The sequence below is a fragment of the Gouania willdenowi genome, chromosome 22 (genome assembly GCF_900634775.1).
Source record: "Gouania willdenowi chromosome 22, fGouWil2.1, whole genome shotgun sequence".
Lineage (NCBI taxonomy): Eukaryota > Metazoa > Chordata > Actinopteri > Blenniiformes > Gobiesocidae > Gouania > Gouania willdenowi.
Genome location: NC_041065.1, coordinates 31,850,560 through 31,875,095, shown reverse-complemented (window position 1 = coordinate 31,875,095; position 24,536 = coordinate 31,850,560). Strand labels below are relative to the sequence as shown.

General features: G+C 41.1%; 2 protein-coding genes across 3 annotated transcripts; both read right to left on the bottom strand.

The window, feature by feature from the left end:
* Positions 1-3,609: 3,609 nt before the first annotated feature.
* On the bottom strand, positions 3,610-20,033 carry tyro3 (TYRO3 protein tyrosine kinase). 2 transcript variants are annotated; one of them, XM_028437733.1, is made up of 19 exons: positions 19,911-20,033; positions 18,078-18,261; positions 16,824-16,924; positions 16,583-16,753; positions 16,428-16,514; positions 15,761-15,876; positions 15,235-15,412; positions 13,911-14,053; positions 13,677-13,815; positions 13,480-13,603; positions 13,293-13,381; positions 11,576-11,671; positions 9,517-9,597; positions 9,349-9,441; positions 7,930-8,051; positions 7,752-7,861; positions 4,790-4,949; positions 4,554-4,690; positions 3,610-4,169 (listed from the first exon to the last, which is right to left on the bottom strand). In XM_028437733.1, the coding sequence occupies exons 1-19, from the start codon at positions 19,960-19,962 to the stop codon at positions 3,914-3,916; spliced, it is 2,439 nt and encodes an 812-aa protein (XP_028293534.1). In that variant the 5' UTR covers positions 19,963-20,033; the 3' UTR covers positions 3,610-3,913. The 2 variants fall into 2 exon arrangements, with proteins under 2 accessions (XP_028293534.1, XP_028293535.1); XM_028437734.1 differs by lacking the exon at positions 11,576-11,671.
* A 925-nt stretch (positions 20,034-20,958) lies between these two features.
* On the bottom strand, positions 20,959-24,357 carry lrrc57 (leucine rich repeat containing 57). Its single transcript, XM_028438275.1, has 6 exons — positions 24,185-24,357; positions 23,789-23,954; positions 22,295-22,430; positions 21,955-22,223; positions 21,701-21,886; positions 20,959-21,623 (listed from the first exon to the last, which is right to left on the bottom strand). Exons 2-6 carry the CDS (start codon positions 23,870-23,872, stop codon positions 21,582-21,584), a joined length of 717 nt encoding a protein of 238 aa, XP_028294076.1. The 5' UTR covers positions 23,873-23,954; positions 24,185-24,357; the 3' UTR covers positions 20,959-21,581.
* Positions 24,358-24,536: the final 179 nt, after the last annotated feature.

Below are 24,536 nucleotides of genomic sequence, written 5' to 3'. Positions count from 1 at the left end.
AGGTAGAACTATGCTGTTGGGTTTAGTCAATAAATCATTAAAGTGTGGATATCATTTTTTTCCAGGCACATGGTACCATTCTATAGCATACTCAAATAACTATGTTGCAAATTATTTGAGAAAATGCAGCAAATACATAAAAAAAACTTCCCTCTGTAGCACACCGTTCATGATGCTGCGATTTCGCCTCTGTCGCTTTAAGAAATTCCAAGCTTGTCTGACACACCCATGAACACTCCCCTTTCAGTACTCATACAACATGCATGGATTTTGTTTACTTCTGCTTTTCTGTGTGCTGTATTTTGCTACTTTCTACATTTTTGAATGGTTATGAAAGTGAGGAATGTTAACGTACGGTCAGAGGAGAAGTGATCTCTCCCCTGCCACTGGCTCACACACGCACGCTTACCCGTGCTGCTGACTCTGAAGAAGTAGTCCTCTTTAGAGTAGGGATTGCATTGTTTTTTAGTGTCAGTGTACTTATTAATCCACTTTCAAATAAGCTCTTGTTTTAAAGCAGTCATCTGAAAAGTGCCAGGAACAAACAAAGCAGATCTTTTTTGGACGAAGACCGCTTCCAAACATAAATTCCAACCATTGTTGACCAATTATTTTATCCAAAAGAGGGCTGTTTTTTTCACATCAAAAAATAAATGTTCTCGCTGAAGGCATTTTTAAAAACTAAAGGCAGATAGCTACTACGATGAGCAGAGTAAACCGATCAACACGTAGTTATCGCTCAGCTGTTTGCTGTGACTGCAGCTGTTTTGACGGAGCTGGAAGCGGGGGAGGGGTGAGAGTTTTATTTCCATTTTTATTTTAATGCGTACATTAATGGGTACAGACAACATAAGCTATGGGTTTCTTACAAAAGTATTTAAAATAAGTAAATTTAAAGCTAAATCTGCAGAGACGGGTGCTGTGGGATGAACTAAAGAAGAGAACATACGAGGGGGGGGGGGCCTCATCCCCAAGGAGGAGCCTCGTCCCCTTGAGCATAACAGCAGGAAAATGGCTGCTTGCAGGAGATTTAAAGATTACTCAAAAATATGTGAATCAATCTGAGAAACACTGGACATATGTTTTTCAGGAGGAAATGACACACTAACATGATATAAAGCTTAAAAAAGTGATTTTTATATGATACACCCCACCACCCCCTTTAAAGGATGGTTAGTCAGTTGCTGATTTATTAACACAACCAGCTAAAGGTAGAAAAAGAAACAGCCCCTCCCCCAAACATATCCCCAACAGTGGGTCCACCCTCCTCGGTCCATGTGGGGCATGAGGTTGGTCGTCCTACCTGTAGACAATATCACATCAAAATGAAGAAACCATTTTAATGTGATATTACACAGTATTTGTATGTTAGCAGACAAGATCAGCTTAGTGATGACATTGCCAAACTTAGTTATTGGATATATTAAAGGTCCAGTCTAAGAACCCCAACATAGTGTTTGAGGTTTATTTTCCCAAACTCACTTGTTTTCCCAGAGTTTTAGCCTCTGAAATGTAAATTTCATGATGCTTCTAAAAACAGGCTGTTTTGGGGGCTACTTATGCATGTTCATGAGTGGGCGTGTCTGTAGACACTGACTCCACACAACAGCTGATCACTAGCTAAATTATTTTGCTATCCACACACTCTTGTTATTGTTTTCAGGCAAAAAACTGCACATTACAGTAAAACACATGGCTATTTAAGCGGCTATTGTGATTGTGAGTCAGACAAAATTTCAAAACTATACAAATATGCCTTTTTCAGGAAACACGAAGTGACAATTTAAAGCTGTTCTGCAGCAATGAGGGTTGAATCAGCCTTGAAAGCTGGTGCTACTCATTCCTGCAGGTGTTCCAACTTTTCTTGGTTACTTACAACCCCCTTTGTCTGCATAAAGCAGTGTTGGAACACACTGTGGTACCAGACCCTCATGAGCATCAGGTGAACAGTATTGTTCATGGATTCCATGATTTCTTTTTCAATTCAAATTACTTATTTCTTCTATGCTTTCATTTCAGACTGCATTGACACAATAAACTGAATAATTTTCCATAAATAACTGGAAAAAGTGTGATGTTCTAAAACTTTTGACTAGTAGTGTATATCACTGTAGCAGAACCATTATAGTAATTTCCCCTTGGATAAATAAAGGACTTCTGATTTGCATAAAGTTAATTTTTCATAATACTGTCCCTTTAAATCCTGTAGTATTTGTGGGTGCACCATATTTTGTTCAGTTGGTCAAAAACCTAAAATAGAAAAGTCCAAACATTTAGTAAGAGGGTGTAAAATAAAGGACCAGTGGGGGACACACTCCCACTTTTTGCTTTTTGGATTGTTGAGTTATATGGAGATGGAGTAGGTGAGAAATACCAGGATGTATACTATATGGGGACATTTTTAACTATGCACGGAGGGCACACTAACCATACTCAACTGTCCCACGATGCATTGGGAGCTGAATGTAAAATGGTCCTGGGGCCGGTTTCAAGCTAAAAATCAAACATCCCCCTTTCAAAATAAAATTCTCTTCTTGTCTTCTATTGAGTTTTATGGATCAAATGAGCACATGTTGACATTCTACTTGGTCACTTTCTCACTTCAAATGTTTTCCGAACTTTCAAAGGTGGAGAATCAGAGAAATTTAGCCTCACTGTGCTTCAGGTTTTTAATGCTGTAGGTTCCAAATGCATCTTGGGAAATTTGGAAGTATACTTCAGTGGGAACGCTCATCATCCTTATCATAATATAGTATATACAAGACAGTATATACTCATTGAGTTTGTAGTGGATAGTGGGATACTTACTACACAGACTGTTTAAGTTCAGATTTACATGAGTAGAACTATAATGCAGTGTTTCAGCAAAATCAAGCTCCTCCTCACCCTCATGGGCCCTGGTACAATCCTGTTTGTCAGAATGTGTGTGATCTCACACACACACACACACACACATACTGTAGCTTGTCTAAATGTATAAACGGGTCCACCAGTGCCTCTGATCCTCTGTCAGAAGTTCTACAGCGTTTAGACCTGAGACAGAACCATAACCACAGAGACCAGAAGAAGCTCTCCTCCATCCCTACTGTGAGCACGATGGTGGCAGCATCATGCTGGGGGGATGCTTTTATGCTGCTGGAGCTGAGAGACAAGTTCAATCGGTGGGTAACACAGTGGTCTCCAAACATGAATGGAATGAAGCTTCAGGAGCAGGAGGAAACACCTAATGACGATTGAGACTAGGGGAATATTGACTTCAGTCTCCATGTTTAACAAAAAACCTGATAATATCACAGTCATGTGATCACTGAGTGTCTGTCAGTAGGTCAACGGTCTGTACGTGGCTCACTCTGGATCTAATTGGTTAGTGTTTAAAAAACACATCTGTGATGAAGAAGTACAGACAGACACCGCCACTGATACTACAGACACATACTGAATACTACAGAAATTCCTGGTGTTGATTTAATTTCACGTAGAAAAACCTGAACTTTCATAATAAAAGCCTGAGAGAAAATAAACAAACCAAGGATTAAAAATGAGTCAGTACCAGCCTGTCCTTACGGAGTTTGCAATTTCTCCTGGTGCGTGTGTGTAGCACAACGAGCATAGCATCAGTTAGACTTTATTAATCTTTACATTTCTTACACAGTAATGAATCTCAAACGTCCCGCGCTCCTTAAACACAACATCACATGACCTCAGTAGTAAGACTAAACAGTGTTGTCATGGTTACAGCAGGTCCTATCATCATTGTCACTGGTTCCAAACATGAGGCTCACAGACCTAATGTGGACCAGAAAATGACCTTTGAAAATAAGAGTCCAGTGTGATGAGATCACAGCTCAGGCAGCCAATAGACACGCAGCATTGCTGTCATGTGACCCCAGACCAGGTCAGTGCTTGGTCCTCCTCAGACGTTGATGACATCATCGCCTTCCCCTCCAATCGTGTACCTGTATTCCTCCCTGATGGCCAGGGCGGCGTCCGAGCCCATCAGCCAATCACGCTCCTGCTGTGGCAGAGGCCCTGCCCCCTGCAGGTTGACATACAGCAGCTCCGTGGAGGGCTTCAAGCTGGTCACCAGTCGCTCCAGTTCAACTAGTAGCTGCTGGAACGTGGGCCGGCACTTTGGGACTGGACTCCAGCACTGGTGCATCAGCTGGTACCTGAGGGGGCGGAGTCTACTTTTATTGGTTTACACTGACTCCATCACTAGTGCATCAGCTGGTAACTGAGGGGGCAAAGTCTACCTTTACTGGTTTATACTGACTCCATTACTGGTGCATCAGCTGGTAACTGAGGGGGCGGAGTCTACTTTTACTGGTTTATACTGACTTCAGCACTGGTGCATCAGCTGGTACCAGAGGAGGCAGAGTTTACCTGTTCTCACTGACACTTCGTGTTTTTACTAGTTTTACTGGTTTTCTTTCAGTAAATGTGACACTAATGAATAACGTTATTTAATGACGAGGCTGATAAACAATGCTCAGCACTGCACTGTGTGTAGTGTAGTTGTGTTATAGTAGTGTAGTTGTTGTGCAGTCACTCACAGGTCATCTCTACACGCCGGGGGTTTCTTTAGTCGTTCTCCTTTAATCAGAAATTCGTATATTTCTGAGTTTTCAACTCCAGGATAAGGAGTCTGACCTCGAGTCAGGATCTCCCACATCGTTACACCGAAGGACCACTACACACACACAAACACACACAGACAGACACAGGTTTAGTTCAGAGGAAGAACAGTGTGATAATGCCTGTGTGTGTGTGTCTCTATGCGTGTGTGTACCACGTCACTCTGAGTTGTGTACACGTTGTCAGCCAGGCTCTCCAGTGCGATCCACTTCACAGGGAGTTTAGAAACTGATCCTTGTCTGTAATAATCGCCACTGTAGATCCTTTTAGACAAACCAAAGTCTGCTACACACACCCTCAGGTCCTCCCCCAGCCTGCACACACACACACGCATACACATGACTTCTAATAGCCACACACCTAATGATGTGATATCTAATGTAACTATGGTAGAATACTAGTTCTAAGCATTTCTATTAGGGCTGGGAACCTAGGGACGATTTTATTGGATGAGGATTATAAGGACTGTGATTGGGATGATGGATCGAGGCACTTCTTAGTTTCTGTATCTGATGAAATGTGTTTATAAAGAGATCAGATATATTCACATACAGGGGATAAATGAAGCAGCAGGACATGAGGAACCTGTTAGCACTGCAGAGCTAATGTAGCAGCTACCTAGAGGTATTGTAGCAGCTAACATAGCAGCTAACTAGAGCTACTGTAGCTGCTAACGTAGCTGTCAGTGCCCAAACCTTTCATGGGCCTGATAGTTTCAGATTCTCTTAAAGCATGTGCGAAACGTGTCTCCATCTGTTCGGCCTATTTTACAGCAGTTTGTGTACTATTTAAAAAGTTGAAACCCTGCTATTTAAAAATAATTAAAAATGAATGTTTTTAGTGAATTTTGATTTATTTAGTTTTTTATTAGGGCTGTCACTTTAACGCGTTAATTAATTACAGGAAAAATTGCTTTAAAAAATAACGCTGTTAATCGCTATTTTTTTTAGCACTCCAAATAGTGTGGAACCTTATTATTTCAAGAGTTCCCGGTATACCCATAATACTGATACACAGACTACAATAACAAGACGGGAAACTGCTGAGCTTCTCAGCTTTGTTTGCGTTAATTTTGGATTTTAAAAACACTGGATGGGAAACTAAAGCCTCATTGTGTGTAAATTGTGCAAGAAAGAGTTTGCCTTATCACCGGAGCTTTGCAGCCTTCACTACCACCTCAATGTAGCGGCAAGCATGGACAGGTAACGCGGATACTCGGACAGTGCTAACTTCAACGTGCTGCAAGCATGCCACGTCTGACAAATGAACAAACTCACTGGATTAATATTATTATCTGTAGGAGAGAAAAAGCAACACGTTTGGTGTCAGAAAAGTGTTCTTATTGTTTATGATGTGCTAACTTACAGCACTCCATATGACGTTTTATTTTACTTGTATTTTCTACAATTTGGAGATTGACTAAAGTACACATCAGCATGACTGGTAGCCCTTGGGACTAGTCTCAAATACAGAGGAATGCAAATGCCTATGCCTGTATCTGTTCAAGTCTGATAAAAACAAACAATAAACTATGCAAGACCTGTATTAGCAAGGTGAATACGTATTTGGCAATTGAAAATTTAAAAAAATTGGCAAAAATGACTACCTGTATCTGGATTCGTTGACAAGTTTGTTCTTTTTACTAATTAAATTGAAAGTAATAATGCAAGAAAAACAGAAGACTGACCTTGACCTTAAATATGACCTTGAATGAAGGTCAAGGTCACTTATTGAAAGGAAATGTTGTTCAATGGTACCAGTCTGAGCACTGTATCTCAATTTGTGACCAAGTTATAGAGGAAAAAGTTTTTTGTTTTTTTTGGCTGAGCTTCGTCGTCCTGAGAGCATTGAGTTCTCACTTTATTCACATTTCTGAGGAGTTCTTGACCTGTTCATGTGATTAATCTCTCCTCAGCGCATGCCAGAGTTAATCATGGAGCTCCACAAGGTTCAGTTTTGGGACCAATACTCTTACATTATATATGCTTCCATTAAGTTACAGTATCAGAACATGACATATATTTCCATTGCTATGCGGATGATATACAGCTTTATTTGTCAATGAAATCAGATGAAACTCATCAGTTATTAAAACTCCAGGCTTGTCATCACTTCCTGGATGAGCCGTAACTTTCTCCTTCTTAACCAGGATAAAACCAAAGTGATTTTATTTGGTCCAAAACACCTCAGAGAAAAATTATCAGAGCAAATAGTGTCTCTTGATGGCATTACTCTGTCACCCAGCACTACAGAAAAAAACCTAGGCGTTATTTTTGATACTGACTTATCTTTAAATTCTCATATTAAACAAATCACAAGGATAGCCTTCTTCCACCTCTGTAATATCTCTAAAATCAGGAATATCTTTCTCCAGTATTTGCTTCCCTTCATTGGCTTCCTGTAAAATCTAGAATAGAGTTTAAAATCCTCCTGTTAACATACAAAGCTCTACATGATCAAGCTCCTGTATATCTAGACCTATTAGTGCCCTATTGACCGCGCAGATCACTCCGCTCTCAACTTGCTGGTCTTATGGAAGTTCCTAACGTGTCTAGAAGTAGAACAGAAGGAAGAGCTTTCAGCTACCAGGCCTCTCGCCTTTGGAACCAGCTTCCAGTCTCAGTACGGGAGGCTGCTACTCTCTCCACCTTCAAGGCTAAACTCAAAACCTACTTATATGCTGAAGCGTATACCGTATAATAGCATTAACTTAGCCACTAGAGCGGTCATGGGCTTGTCCATAAACTTTTTTACAGTCCTTGGAGTTGCTGTTAGATTGCATATAAACGGGAAGAGATTTATGATTTTACAGTCCGCATAAACATGACTGAATCATAACAATCCAATCGCTAGAGTAGACATGGGCTCATCTGTAAACTGTTGCATTTAATGGTTCAATAAACGGGATGAGATTAAAATTCTGATGTAGCTGGTTATGATTTACAGTCCGCATAAACAGGACTGAATCATAACATAAAAAAGCGCGACAATGTTCAAGTGACCAATTAGGGGCGATTTAAGTGACTATAGTAGATATACAGGTATATATAGATATATAGTATAATATTATAATGATATTATAATAACATTCTAATGAAGGAAACAAGCGTGCTCACATGCAGTTGCGTGCTGCCAGGTCTCTGTGGATTAGGCTCCTCCCACTCAGGTAGTCCATCCCTCTGCAGATGTCCAACATGAAACTCAGCAGGCTGTGAACGGGCAGCTCCTATTGGACACAACACACTCAGTACATCCACCAATCAGCTGTTGCCTGAGCCAGGGGCTGGGACTTACGAAGGGCTGCTCTCCAATCCTGGACAACAACAGGAAGGTGTGAAGATCACCGTGTTTCATGAAGGGAAGAAGAAGCATCGGGACAGGAAGACGCACACCTGGACGACTGTGGAGACTCACACCTAACACACACAGATATACACCTGTTACACAACACACACACACACCTGGGGGGTATTTTATCAAACCTAGCTCAGGTTTAAGTCCAGCTCCATTAAGCCGGGTTCTAACTGGAATGGCCGTTTCAACACCTTGTTTACCATAGTAACACAGTCCGTGGGTCAAACCTGTTCCCGACCAGGCTTAAGCTGCTGACGCACTCTCATGAAACCACATCATCATTTTCAAAGAAGTCATTTCATGATGCTTTAAAACACTCAACAAAAATCTACATTAGAAAAAAGGAGTCAAAAACACTTTTGTTATACTTTTTTTTTTTAAATACCATTTTAAAACGGTATTTTAAAAGGAAATTAAACAGAATATCATGGTAAATGTTCAAATATGATTTGAAATCAATACATATGAAGATAGAATCATTATCTTATTACGTGTTTAATGTGTCCCGTACTTATTGATGAGTTGATCACAGTCTCCATGTTTTTAAACATCAGTAATAATGTTTATATAAGGATATGTGCGTATCCATCGCTTTCGTTTACCACACGATATAAATGTCCATTCATACACACAGCTCACCTGCACTTGTAACATATTTATTTTGTAAGTTATAGATAGTCTTTTATTAAACACTGACAGGTGTTAAATTTTTTTTTTTATCAAACTCACAAAATCAGTGTGATCACATGCTTCAGTTGTTTTCTGTGATAAATCTTTAACTCTTTACTACTTTTAAAATGTTCAAACAACAGAAACTTCTTAAACGTGTTCGTCTTTTATTCTCATTGCTCAGTAACAGATGATGTCATATCCTGTTGGTCTCAGCATTGGTTTCTATTGGCTGTTTAATCAGTAAAAGCTACAGGGCATGCTCCCTTACGTCTCTAATCTTTAAATCTGTGATCAGTCTCGTGGGTCTTATGAAGACGTGCACTTAATCTAAACACTGTCAGCTGATTGGCTGAGCTGGAGAGCTCCAAGCTGAGAAGAGTTTGATGGAATGATTAAAGCCAGCGTCGTCACAGATGGCTTTAAACCAGGTTTAAACCGTAGGCCTGGCTCTACTAAGAACACTTTGATGAAATACCCCCATGGACGCCTGAGGAGACTCACACCTAACTCACACAAATACACAACTGTTACACAACACACACACACCTAGATGCCTGTGAAAACTCACACCTAACACACACAGATACGCAACTGTTACACAACACACACACACACCTGGATGCCTGTGGAAACTCACACTTGTTACCTGCGTGTGTGTGTTGTTAAATACTGTTGTGTGTGTGTTACCAATGAGTTTGATGACGTTGGGGTGGTTGAATTCTTTGATGTAGGCCGCCTCCTTCAGACACTGCTCTATGTCGTCACAGGAAGTGACATCAGCTGGAGGACAAAGTGAATTCAGTGAGACACTCATCATCATCATCATCACCAGGAGAAGAAGAAACTGAGACTCACATTTCAGAACCTTTACCGCCACCTTCAAGACGGACGAGTCGTTACACTTAAGGAACGCTTCACGCACTGAGCCAAACTCCCCTGCACATCATCATCATCATCATTAATAACATCATCATCAACATCATTAATAACATCATCATCATTAATAACATCATCATCAACATCATTAATAACATCATCATCAACATCATTAATAACATCAACATCATCATCATTAATAACAACATCATCATCAATATCGTCATCATCATCATCATTAATAACATCATCAACATCATCATCATCAATATCATCATCATTAATAACATCAACATCATCATCATTAATAACATCAACATCATTAATAACATCATCATCATCATTAATAACATCATCATCATCATTAATAACATCAACATCATCATCATTAATAACATCAACATCATCATCATTAATAACATCATCATCAACATCATCATTAATAACATCAACATCATTAATAACATCATCATCATTAATAACATCATCATCATTAATAACAACATCATCATCAATATCATCATCATCATTAATAACATCATCATCATTAATAACATCATCAATATCATCATCATTAATAACATCATTAATAACATCATCATCAACTTCATCATTATTAACAACATCATCATCATTAATATCATCATCATTAATAACAACATCATCAATATCATCAACATCATCATTAATAACAACATCATCATCATCATTAATAACATCATCATCAACATTAATAGCATCATCAATAATGATGATCCTGGTTGTCATTCTGAGCCTGTTTCATGAAGCTGGATTAATTTATCCTGATAACTCTCTGTTAGCTTAACCAAACATTATCAGATCATGTGTCCTATGTGCACTCAAATAGAAGGGGGGGTTATCAGTGTGTGACCAATCGCAGACAGAGCAGCCTATGTTAGCCTATGCTAGCCTACGTTAGCATGGAGGAGCAGACTGTTATTGTTACCACAGAACAAGAATTAGAATGTCAACTAACACTGAAGAACAATTGATCACATGATCAATGTTCAGCCTCATTACAGCACAGACTTATGAATGAATGAATGAGTCAGCAGTACAGGCTCCAGCTCCATCACATCATCATCTATTCCAGGGGTTCTCAACTGGTCTCACCCTGGGACCCACATTTTACCACGGTCATTAAAATGTGACCCAGTTTCTTTTTAGAATGCAACCAACCAAATTTATTTTTTCAAAAATAGCTGTTGAAAACATATCTAATCTTTTTAAAAACATAAATCTATATATTTTCCTGTGAAACATGCATTTCACAGCATGACTATCAAAAGAAAGGTTTCTTTCAAAATAAAACAGTTTTTAAGAATTTATTTATTTTTGACCAGCTATCCACGACCCACCCAGCACAGGTTCGCGACCCACTTTTGGTTCCCAACCCACCAGTTGAGAATCACTGATCTATTCTATATGTTTCTATGAAATTAAGGATTTAATCATTCATAAAAACTCGATCTGGTTGGATCGTTTATGCAGAACTAAACCCATTCCTAACCAGGTTAGCTGTTCAGCATCAGTTACCATGGTGATTTACCTGGTTAGAAGTTGACCAGTGTTAGTACAGCACTGGGTTGATCCTAAGTTTATACCAGTTTAGTAGTGTGTGTAGCTGTGTAGGTGTGTTACTTTTCCCTATTTTGTCACCCAGTGTGTGTAGTTATGTAGGTGTGTTACCTTTCCCCAGCATGTGACCCAGTGTGTGTAGGTGTGTTACCTTTCCCCAGCATGTGACCCAGTGTGTGTAGTTGTGTAGGTGTGTTATCTTTCCCCAGCATGTGACCCAGTGTGTGTAGTTGTGTAGGTGTGTTACCTTTCCCCAGCATGTGACCCAGTGTGTGTAGTTGTGTAGGTGTGTTACCTTTCCCCAGCATGTAACCCAGTGTGTGTAGTTGTGTAGGTGTGTTACCTTTCCCCAGCATGTGACCCAGTGTGTGTAGTTGTGTAGGTGTGTTACCTTTCCCCAGCATGTGACCCAGTGTGTGTAGTTGTGTAGGTGTGTTACCTTTCCCCAGCATGTGACCCAGTGTGATCTGTTTCTCTGAAATCAAAACATCCTGAAGTTTCATCTTCAGATCATCGTTGATACTCAAACTGTCCACTAGGAAGAGACACACACACCTGATGGTTACACTGGTTAGTGCTGTGTACTAGTTAGTGGTTAGAGTGTACTAGTTAGTAGTTAGAGCGTACTAGTTAGTAGTTAGAGCGTACTAGTTAGTGGTTAGAGTGTACTAGTTAGTGGTTAGTGTGTACTAGTAAGTGGTTAGTGAGTACTAGTTAGTGGTTAGAGTGTTCTAGTAAGTGGTTAGTGAGTACTAGTTAGTGGTTAATGTGTACTGGTTAGTGTATACTAGTTAGTGGTTAGTGTGTACTAGTTAGTGGCTAGTGTGTACTGGTTAGTGTATACTAATTAGTGGTTAGTGAGTACTAGTTAGTGGTTAGTGTGTACTAGTTAGTGGTTAGTGTGTACTGGTTAGTGTATACTAGTTAGTGGTTAGTGTGTACTGGTTAGTGTATACTAATTAGTGGTTAGTGAGTACTAGTTAGTGGTTAGTGTGTACTAGTTAGTGGTTAGTGTATACTAGTTAGTGGTTAGTGTGTACTGGTTAGTGTATACTAATTAGTGGTTAGTGAGTACTAGTTAGTGGTTAGTGTGTACTACTTAGTGGTTAGTGTGTACTGGTTAGTGTATACTAGTTAGTGGTTAGTGTGTACTAGTTAGTGGCTAGTGTGTACTGGTTAGTGTATACTAATTAGTGGTTAGTGAGTACTAGTTAGTGGTTAGTGTGTACTAGTTAGTGGTTAGTGTGTACTGGTTAGTGTATACTAGTTAGTGGTTAGTGTGTACTGGTTAGTGTATAATAATTAGTGGTTAGTGAGTACTAGTTAGTGGTTAGTGTGTACTACTTAGTGGTTAGTGTGTACTGGTTAGTGTATACTAGTTAGTGGTTAGTGTATACTGGTTAGTGTATACTAATTAGTGGTTAGTGAGTACTAGTTAGTGGTTAGTGTGTACTAGTTAGTGGTTAGTGTGTACTGGTTAGTGTGTACTAGTTAGTGTATACTAGTTAGTGGTTAGTGTATACTGGTTAGTGTATACTAATTAGTGGTTAGTGAGTACTAGTTAGTGGTTAGTGTATACTGGTTAGTGTATACTAATTAGTGGTTAGTGAGTACTAGTTAGTGGTTAGTGTGTACTACTTAGTGGTTAGTGTGTACTGGTTAGTGTATACTAGTTAGTGGTTAGTGAATACTGGTTAGTGTATACTAATTAGTGGTTAGTGAGTACTAGTTAGTGGTTAGTGTGTACTAGTTAGTGGTTAGTGTGTACTGGTTAGTGTGTACTAGTTAGTGTATACTAGTTAGTGGTTAGTGTATACTGGTTAGTGTATACTAATTAGTGGTTAGTGAGTACTAGTTAGTGGTTAGTGTATACTGGTTAGTGTATACTAATTAGTGGTTAGTGAGTACTAGTTAGTGGTTAGTGTGTACTGGTTAGTGTATACTAATTAGTCGTTAGTGTATACTAGTTAGTGGTTCGTGTGTACCAGTTAGTGTGTACTGGTTAGTGTATACAAATTAGTCGTTAGTGTATACTAGTTAGTGGTTAGTGTGTACTAGTTAGTGGTTAGTGTATACTAGTTAGTGGTTTGTGTGTACTAGTTAGTGGTTAGTGTGTACTGGTTAGTGTATACTAACTAGTGGTTAGTGTGACTCACAGGTGAACTCCAGCTGTTCTCTGTTGTTTCTGCTGAATGTTTGAGCTGCTGTGAAGGAAACTGAGCTCTCTGCATCTTTGAAGGCCGACCTGAACAAACAAACAAATACACAAACACACACACTTTAACCCCACATCAGTGTGTGTGTGTGTGTGTGTGTGTCTATGTTTGTGTGTGTGTGTCATACCCAAACTGTGTTTCCTTCTCTCTGTGCCGAGCGACCATCATCATCATCAGAGTGAACACACACACGGTGAGCAGAGCGAGCAGCAGAGCCACGCCCACATGGCTGCGACGCACCGACACCGACACTGAGAACAACAGTAAATAAACAAACAACTTAACATAAACAACAGCAACAACAACACGTGGGAAGGGACCCACCAGCAGGGGGCAGCACCAGCACTGAGCTGCTCCAGGGTCCACACCCCACCGCCGTACACGCACACACACGGAACGATGCGTTCAGGAACCGAGACGCTCCAGACAGCAGAGCCTGGCTCTCCTTAAAGAGCAGAGGCTCCTGAACACACCACAGAGAGAGAGAGAGAGAGAGGGTCACAGAGGGAGGCGTGGTGCGTTCAGGGTCTGTGGGACAGAGATGGTGCCTTCAGGGACCTGTGTCTCTCCAGCCTGAGTCCACTGCAGTCTGTACACACGTAGCTTCCCCTGTAGCTCCTCCTCCTGCAGCGGGCGCCACCTTAGGGACAGCAGCTGCTCCGACAGGTCAAAGGTGAGGTTACCGGGGGCAACCAGGGGCACTGACACACACATAGAAACACACACACACACATAGAAACATACACACAAACAAACACACACACATAAAACACACACACACAGACAAGGGTCAGAAACAGGTGGGACGTGAGTGTCTGTGTGGTTTTTATATTGTGTAGTGTTGTATTTTTGTAGTAAAGTTGTCTCGTTGTTGTTGTTGTTGTTGAGTTAGTTGTGTTAATGTGTGTATGTGGGTCAGTGTGTGACCTGAATGTTAATAGACAGCAGTTGTTTTCATCTTCCTGCAGGAGGCGCTGCAAGAACCCACAAACAAAGAGCTGATTGTAAGAGGAAAACACACACACATACACACACACAACCTCTGTTTACTGATGAAACACTGAGCTCAATCACACACAAACACGTCTTTGGTGAGAGTTCAGTGTGTGAGTCAGTAACAAACATTAATGTCACTGTCTCACACACACACACACACACACACACACACACACACACACACACACACACACACACACACACACACACACGCACACACACACACACACACACACACACACACACTAACTGCTATTGTTGTTATTACTTTATTACTTTACGAAAACGGTTTTCAGAAGTATGTTGGTCAGTTTGTTTGCGTGTGTGTGTCTTTGTGTGTGTTTGTTTGTCTGTTTATGTACACGATAACTTGAAAAGTTATAAACGGATTTTGATGACATTTTCAGGACATGTTGAAAATGGGACAAGGAACAGCTAATTCAATTTTGGTGATGTTCTGGCTACCAAAAAAAATATATAGATATTTATCCCATTCATTTCCCATCAACACTGCGGAACTCCTGGTAAACATTGTTTTAGAACACTGATGATGTCATCAACAGTGATGTCATCAGTGTGCGATCGTGTACACAAACAGACACACACACACATATAGACTAACCAACATACTTCCGAAAACTGTTTTCGTTTTGGAACAGTGTCTCCGTGGAGACATACAGATCCGATCGGCCGTTTTTGAAAGTCTGCGCTAAACGAGCGTGGGTTCATTTTGTTATTTATTGTGATTTTTGTTCCTCCACTTGTTTGGTGGTGTGTGTGTGGGCGGAGCATCCCCGTGTGGGTGGAGCCTCACCTGTCTCGGGTTTGTGTGTGTGTGTGGGCAGAGCCTCATCTCTCTCAGGTGTGTGTGGGGGTGGAGCCTTACCTCTCTCAGGTGTGCTGAAGTGTAACCAGGGAGAGAAAGGTGACGCTCCAACCTCATTGGAGCAGAGAACCCTCACACTGTAGTTACAGTGACTCCGTAGACCAATCAGCTGAAGGCTGTGGGGCGGGACCTTCACTTCAAAGTGGGTGGGGCCCGTACTCAGAGGGGGCGGGGACACCTGAGGAGGAGCGGCGTCAAATTGTGTCTCCTTTAGAACACAGGATGTGTGTGTGTGTGTATGTGTGTGTGTGTGTGCGTGTCAACCTGACACATAAACATCCAGACTCCATTGATTGCAGTTTTTTGCTGCCATCCTCACAAGATCACCAACAAAAATCAATGTTGGTGATTCTCAGACCCACTCAGTGTCTGCTTTGCGCCTACGTCACATTTTCAGACCAGGGCTGCTTTTTATGGAACCTCAACAAAGGAGGAACTACAATAAGCAGCACCGGGTGCCATGGAGGAGATACTTTTACCCAGTAGAAACATGCCATTACAGTGTGTGTGTGTGTGTGTGTGTTACCTGGACATTACAGGTGCAGAGCGCTGAGTGGCCGTTGAAACCTGGTTTCCATGACAACGTAAAGTTGTTGTCCTCAAACCTGAAAACGTGCAGGTCGAATGGCGCCTCAGGGAGGACTAACATGCACGCACGCACACGCACACACACACACACACACACACACACACACACACACACACACACACACGCACACACGTAATCCTGTTATTGATGACTGAGTCACCATGGCAACCATCAGAGGAGGTAATAAACATGTCCAATAACAGCTGGACTCTGATCAGGGATCAGTTAGAGCTGCAGAGCTGTGATCAATAGATCAGCTCATATTACACTTTGGATCAATAAAGGATCATCCTCTGCTCTTATTCATTATTTATGAATAGATTAGTTTAGTCCTCAGCTGATGTATGTGTGTGTTCAGTTTAGAAGGAGCCAATGGTTGAGCTGCTTTGATAAAGGAACATTTATTATATTGATATGTGATGTATTTAATATATATAATGTAATTATTGTAACAACCTCTGAAATCATTGATTAATGATCATTGAACTGATTACTCCTAATGTGTAATCAATGCCAGTGACCTGATGCACTTTGCTGCAATGCCCCCCCCTCCATCCCACAAAGACCCCACCCACTCCAATCAGCCAATCAGAGCAGAACTCACCTTTGATGTGAACGGTTCCCGTACGAGAAACAGAAATACCACGAGTGTTCTTAGCCTCACAGTAGAACTTTACACTGATGTTCACACCTACACACACACACACACTTCATTGTGAGTTTCTTACACTATAAACACACATACACACTGGTTCTGACCTGGTACGTGGAGGATGGAGGGTGATGCAGAGGCTCCGCCCTCCTGGGCTCCGCCTACCCACCACAGCACCTCTACAGGTTCTGGGGGGCCGACGGCGGAGCAGCTGAGGTTAAACGGTGTATCAGGAAACGTGGCCACGTCTTCAGGCTCTGACAGGAAGTGAGGTACGCCTGAGCAGGAAGTGGTCAGAGAGACATTCAGGGTCCACAGGACGTCACGCCGCCACCTTCAAACACTCACCTTCCACTGTGATCCAGGCCCGCTCCGACGAGAAGGTCCGGCCCTGGAACTCCACCTCACACCAGTACTGACCCGCGTCCTGCTGCTGGACCGAACGCACACTGCACCAGGACCAGAACCAGAACCACACTGTTAGAACCAGCACTGGAGCAGGCATAGGGAACAGCACAGGTCAGTAGACACAGTGAATGAAACCAGGACCAGAACCAGGACCAGAATTAGAACCAGAACCAGATCAACTGGACTCAGGTCTAGAACTGAGATCAGCATCTAGACTAAAACCAAAACCTGTTCTGGGGTCAGACTGACCCGTGTTTACTGCAGCTATGATGTTTACATCCAAACACAGACAGCTTTAGCTCCGCCCACCTCACCTGGGGACTTTGCTCCTACGGAAACCTGACACCTGAATTTGGACCAGAAACAAGACTTTAACAGGAACTCAAACTCACATGGAACAATGATCAATGGTTCAATTATTAATGGATCAATTGATCATTAACACCAACCATAACCCTTTACTTTGAAAATGTTCAGAAACGTCTTTTATTCTCACTGCTCAATAACAGATGACAGGTTTGTGTGTGTGTGTTACTGTGTTTGTGTGTTACTGTGTGTCACATGACCACTTCTCTAAGAGAAAACATGACACGGTACGTGTGGACAGAAGAGGAGACCCAGACATTTCTTAGCATTAGACTTAGTAATAATTAGTGCCACATTAGACATGAAACAATAAAGGAATGCAGAGTGTTCTATGGAGATTTGGAGCGTTTATCTTCCAGCAGAGAAATGTCACAGGATGAGATTTCACCAGAGTTACCAGGCTCCTCCCCCCAAACAACCTTCAATGGAAACACCTTCAAACACATAATAGACTGTGGAAACTTTGCAAATGTCACCTTGATTTAGAGAAAATCGGGAGTGTGGTCACAGACAGCTGGATAAACCAGATTTAAACTGTAGACATGGCCCTTTAAGAACACTTTGATCAAATTACCCCCAGATTAGGTGTTCAGCATCAGTTACCATGGTGATTTAGCACCAGTTACCATGGTGATTTAGCATCAGCTGCCATTGTGATGTAGCATTAGCTACCATGGTGATTTAGCACCAGTTACCATGGTAATTTAGCATCAGTTACCACTAGTGCAGTGCCCGTAGGAAGTATGTTATGCTATAGAAAAGTACAGTGTGTAGTGTGTGTACAGTGTAGTGTGTGTGTACAATGTGTGTAATATGTGTGTTGTGTACCTGTGTGAAGTCTCCCAGTGCTTCTCTCCCAGGGTGAGGAACACCTGGTCAGTGCTGAACAGGCTCCGCCCATCCTTCATCCACCTGATGTCGGGGTCGGCCACGCCCTCTATGGCACATCCCAGATGCACCTCGTTGCCCTGGGAAACCGTCTGATTGGATGGCTGCTTGGTGTACAGCACGGCTAGGGAGGAGAGGATTACTTTGTAATCAGATTACATCAGCAGTGTGATGATGTCACACTGCAGGTTATTGAGGTTTGATGTCATCATGGAGGTGGATATTCTGTTTCCTGTTCAAAAGATACTTCACAATAAAATACATCAACACTTTGTTTTATTATGAAGGAATGTATTCCTGATCATTCTTATTATTATATTATACACATTCAATACGCATAGATGTAAAAGATCACACTTTAATACTTTTAGAAAAGAGGTCACATTACATCAAATACTCTGAAAAACAAAAAATCTGTTTCAGCTTGTGATGTTTACAATGTTTGATATGTTTAACATGTGATATCCTCTAGCACTAATAGACTGTTCTATGAAACTGTAAAACCTAACCAAACATTCTCTGTACTATGAAGCAGGATATAAACATGTTCACAAACCCAGGTGATTTCAGCATGGCTACGTGCGCGCTCCTGTGACGGGGGCGAAGTTAGCAGTGTCAGACCAATCACAATCACAGAGAAACTGGAGAACAAATCATGTCACTATTGAAGAATAATTCTTTAAAATTATGAAGAATTCAAATCCAAAATTCAGACCAAAAACCCGAGAAAAAGCAGGAAAAAAAGAATGATGAGTGTTAATGATTATAAATCAGTGAGATGAATCAATATTAATTGATGGAGAATAAACAGTGTGACTTTATTATATCACACACGTTTCTATTCACGTATCCTCCTCATCCAGTGAGTCGTCTGTGTCTCTGATGCTGTGTTCGTATACATCATTATTTTATCTACAGGACTCACACTATAAGAACACATGAATGAATGAGGTTTTATCAGCTGACTAACGTAGGTCAGTTCATCACATATTAATTTATAGGTTTCCTATAGGATGTCACCGATCGATCCAATCAGCAACAAGGACACAAAGGGACACACCCACTTTTGGGCAGGTCATTTTACAAGAGAACTGATTGGTCAGGAGGCGGAGCTTCACACTGGATCAGATGTTATCCGAGAACTAATCCTGGTCCAGACCAGATCAGTTACCATGGTGATCTAGATGGTTAGAAGTTCACCAGTGTTAGTACAGCACACACAGAGTTAATCCTGGAGTTAGAGACTGGAGCTTTGCATGATTGAAATGTTCTTTAAACTGAAATAAATTAATGTTGTCCACGTGCATATATTAATATATTTGATGAAAAATTGTCATATTCAAGGGGCCGTGTTTGACAAAGAAAAACTTAATAAAAACGTTTTGTTTTTTTAGCCAAAAAAGACCAATATTTAAACCAGGAAGGTTTTCACTGAAAAGGTGTTTTTTTTAGCCACTCTGGTGTGTTTTTATTATTTATCTCTTAATGTATCTGTTTCTCTTATTTTAACATTAGATTCTTCACTGTGTCAATTTGTTTTTCTACTCAAAGATGAATAAAGTTTTGGAGGAAGAAAAAAAAAAAAAACCTGATTAGGTGGTGACGTCACGTGTTCAATGACTTGTTTTTCAACACACACACACACACACACACACACACACACACACAGGTCACGCCTCTCTAAAGTTCCGGAGCTCTTCGGCTCTTTCCGTGGCTCTCGGCTGTAAGTACCGGTTCGGTCGATGATCTACAGACACAGACACAGACACTGACCTTGTTGTTGTGAGTGAACCCATAGCAGGAGGAAAAGGAGCAGGACCTTCATCTCACCATGACGGACTGACTCAGAGACTCAGAGAGAGGGGGAGGAGCTTAACACACACAGTGACGTCACTGTGGATGGGAAAGAGGAGCTTTTTCTATTTGAAGATCATCATCATCACACACACACACCATCTCTTACAGATTAATAAAGTGTTTCTTGTTTTGACTTGTGTAACTTTGGTCTGTAGATCGCCTACTGTCTGTATAGCACTGATCCACTCCAGCCCTCATGTCTGTTACTGTTTACAATAAAACGCTACATTTCCCACAATCCCGTCTGTCTGACACAGTAATGCATTAAAGCTGCAGCATGTAACTTTTTTTTTTACAGCTATTGGTCATAAATCCATAATCATCTTTGATTATACATATATATATATAAAGCAAGGAACCTCTGTCTGTGGCTCAAATATCTCAGCGATTCAGGGACAGACAGAGCTGAGACTTTCAACATGGCTGCTGCTATGGTCAAGGGTGTGCAACGTCGAATTTGTTTGGACTGCAATGATATCGTTCATGAATTATTTCATTAACTATCTTAAATGCAGCCTTGCAGAGCAGCTCAATGTTGACAGGTAGTCATGGTAACTGAGGAGAAAGCTGCGTAGAATCATTGGGCAGTAACGCTTCTTGCCTTGATTGCCAACTGCCGTAAAACTACACAGAAGAAAAACAATCTACAGGAGTGGCTCCAATATCCTAAAAACACCCCATAAATATTGACCAGTCCTCAGTGAGCAACGTTTGTAACTAAGGTGAGTAATAATAATAATAAAAAGGGAGGTTGAGTTTTGGTTTCAAAATGGAGAGGATTCTACATCCTGCAGCTTTAACATGATCAGGTCTGATCAACACACACACACACACACACACACACACACACACACACGTCGATTGTTAGTGTTTATGTTTATTACACTGTGTGTGAGGACAACATGTTAGAGAATCCATCCTCCATTCATCCATCCATAAGTACAAACCCACAGAGCAGCAGTGGTTGCTTTGTATGTCTTTATTAATCCATGCTGAGTTAATAATGTTTACACATCACTGAGAAATAGGCCATGCCCACACAATATGTGTGTGTGTGTGTGTGTGTCCTTTCACTGATTGGACTTTAAATGAAGGCTGAAGCAGCGACTCTACAAGCCCTACATGTTCTATGAGCCAATCAGTAGTAAGCTCTGTGTCAGGGCCAACCAGTAAGAACCAGTTATTAACTAATTAATAAGTTAATAAAATTAGACTGAAACCAGAAATGATTTTCTTTGATGTAACATACATAGTGAATATATAAATATATACATACAGCTCCATCATTTATTATTAATGTTATAAATATCACTGAGGAGGTGTAATTACTGCTGTGATACAATGTGATAACATGTCAGTAAATCTATGTAGGTTCAAACTGCAGCAGGTTCTGGTACTGTGTGTACCTGGTGATTGGATGAAACCACTTTAATCTGAGGACCAATCACTGATTAGAGCACAGGTCACGTCTCTGCAGGTCTGTGTGCACAATCATTACTGTCATCATCTTCTACTTCCTGCTCTTCGTGTTCTACTTCCTGTTCGTCATCAGGGAGATGTTCTCCTCTGAAATCCACAACTCAGCGTTCAGATGAACTTCTTTTTGGTTGCTGTAAAACGCTCCATGTACTGAAGAGAACATCAAAGGAACATCAGAGGAAAATAAGAGAACATCAGAGAACATCTAAGAATCTTCTGGTCCTCACCTGCTCATACCCCTCCAGCTCCCGGAGCTTCTTGACCTCGAACAGGTTCCCCTCCAGGGACAGCAAAGACACCTGAGACTGACTCAGAATGGACTGAGGAATAGAACCCAGGTCTAAACAGTTCTCCTCCAGACGTAGAACCTTCAGCCGAGGACAGAGGGCCACCTCTGCGGACAGAGCTGAGATCTGTGTGAGAAGAACCAGATCAGCTTAGAACAGGCCTCAAGGATCAGGGTAACCTGGTCCTGGCTCACCTGGTTTTGGTTCAGGTTGATCTCAATGGCCTGAAGCTCCGACACCTCAGGAGGAACATTCTGCAGTTGGTTCCTGGAAAGATCCAAAACATTTAGCTGTCTCAGTGCTCCCAGTCCACAGGGGAACTGGGAAATTTGGTTCCCAGCCAGGACCAGGGTCCTCAGCGCTCGGAGCTGGTTCACCGATGGTGGCAGAACCTGGATCCGGTTTCCTCCAAGACTCAGAGTCTCCAACTTTTTCAGCTTCCCGATTTCAGCTGGAAGTCCAGCTGTAAAAGGAGAACAGGGTCAAAGCCTGTCCTGGTCCTGGGCTGGTCCAGGTCCAGTCCTGGTCACTCACTCAAACGGTTGGAGTTCAGCGTCAGGCTCTTCAGCTGCAGGAAGTTCCCAACGTTAGCAGGAAGAACCTCGATCTTGTTCCCAGAGAGGTCGATGGTCCGCAGGTTGTTGGAAAGTCTCTGAAGCTCCTCAGGAAACTACAAACAGCAGGTGTAACAAACCACATGATCACCAGACTGATCAGTGATCACACAGAGTCACACTCACACTGATGTTCAACATGTGGCTCCACATTTGCCCTGAGAGAGCAGAGCGTTAACAAGGGTTAGCAGCTGATTAGCAGCTGATCGCTAACTAGGGTTAGCAGCTGAGCGCTAACAAGGGTTAGCAGTTGATTTGCAGCTGAGCACGAACAAGGATTAGCAACTGATTAGCACCTGGGCGCTAACAAAGGTTAGCAGCTGATATATATCCCATTGTTTTTCCCATCCACACTGTGGAACTTCTGTTAAACAATTGTTCAATTAGAATGTTCTAACTGATGATGTCAGAATTCTATGATATGCTAATGCTAATGGTAAGCTAATGCAGTGCGATGCCGTCTGCCAGTTAGCAGGATAACTTGAAAAGTTATGAACGGATTTGGATGAAGTTTTCATGAAAATTGATAAATGGGACAAAGAACAGGTGATTATACTGGTTCATACTAGTTATTATACTGGTTCATACTAGTTATATTACTGGTTCATACTAGTTATTATACTGCTTCATACTAGTTATATTACTGGTTCATACTAGTTATCATACTGGTTCATACTAGTTATTATACTGGTTCATACTAGTTATTATACTGGTTCATACTAGTTATTATACTGGTTCATACTAGTTATTATATTGGTTCATACTGGTTATTATATTGGTTCATACTGGTTATTATATTGGTTCATACTAGTTATTATACTGGTTCATACTAGTTATTATATTGGTCCATACTAGTTATTATATTGGTCCATACTAGTTCTTATTATACTGGTTCATACTAGTTCTTATTATACTGGTTCATACTAGTTCTTATTATACTGGTTCATACTAGTTCTTATTATACTGGTTCATACTAGTTATATTACTGGTTCATACTAGTTATTATACTGGTTCATACTAGTTATATTACTGGTTCATACAAGTTAATATACTGGTTCATACTAGTTATTATACTGGTTGTGCTGATATTTCTCATTAACACTGATGACAGCGTCAGAAAGTTGTTGCTGAATTTGTTATATTTTTATATATGTGTATATTTTGCTAGCATGTGTGCACTTTTATTTAATTAAAATATTTTTTTATTTAACTATGGGTATTTTTCTTCAGTGTTTAGTGTTTTTTCTTTTCATCTGTAATATTGATTCAGCTGATAAGTCACTAATCAATCCTAATCAATCACCTGGATCATTATTACATGACTCTGACTTCAATGATCAATTATGAGGCTGATAAACAGCACCAGTAACGCAAGCTCAGTGTGTGATTTAATGAACAGATGTGATATAATGACCTCCAGTAGGCCACGCTCCATCAGTTGAAACACTCCAGTCTTCTGAGACGTTTCCAGGTGAGACTTCAGAGCACTGTTCCCCATCTGGACCTGATGTTCTCCTATGGTTCTCCTATGGTTCTCCTATGGTTCTCCTATGGTTCTCCTCTGGCCTCCAAAGCTTCCTCTATGGAAGAGCAGATGGAAGTCACACACTCACTCACTCACTCACTCACTCACTCACTCACTCACTCACTCACTCACTCACTCACTCACTCACTCACTCACTCACTACACCACTCACACACACACACACACACACACACACACACACACACACACAACACACACACACACACACACACACACACACACACACACACACACACACACACACACACACACACATTTTCTTACCGGTACCGCGCAGTGTTTCTTCTGTGATTTAAAGTTTTCAGGGGTGAATAAAGACAATTGATGTGCTTAAATGTAGAATCCAACCGTAGAAGAAGACCATCCACCATAACACCCAAACATGACGTCACAGACTAAAGCCGTCCAATCAGCGCTCTGCTCTGTTCTTCTTCTACAGGCTGATTGAAGGTGGTTTTCGCTCCCTGCTGGCTGAGTGGGACACTGCGTGTGTTTTTAATGCCTTAATGGCTTGTTTCCGTTCATTTAAAAAAACAGAATAAAAAATAAATTAAAATAAAATAAAGCGCTTTTTATCTGATAAAACTAGCTCAAACATCACCGTTAGCGACTAAAG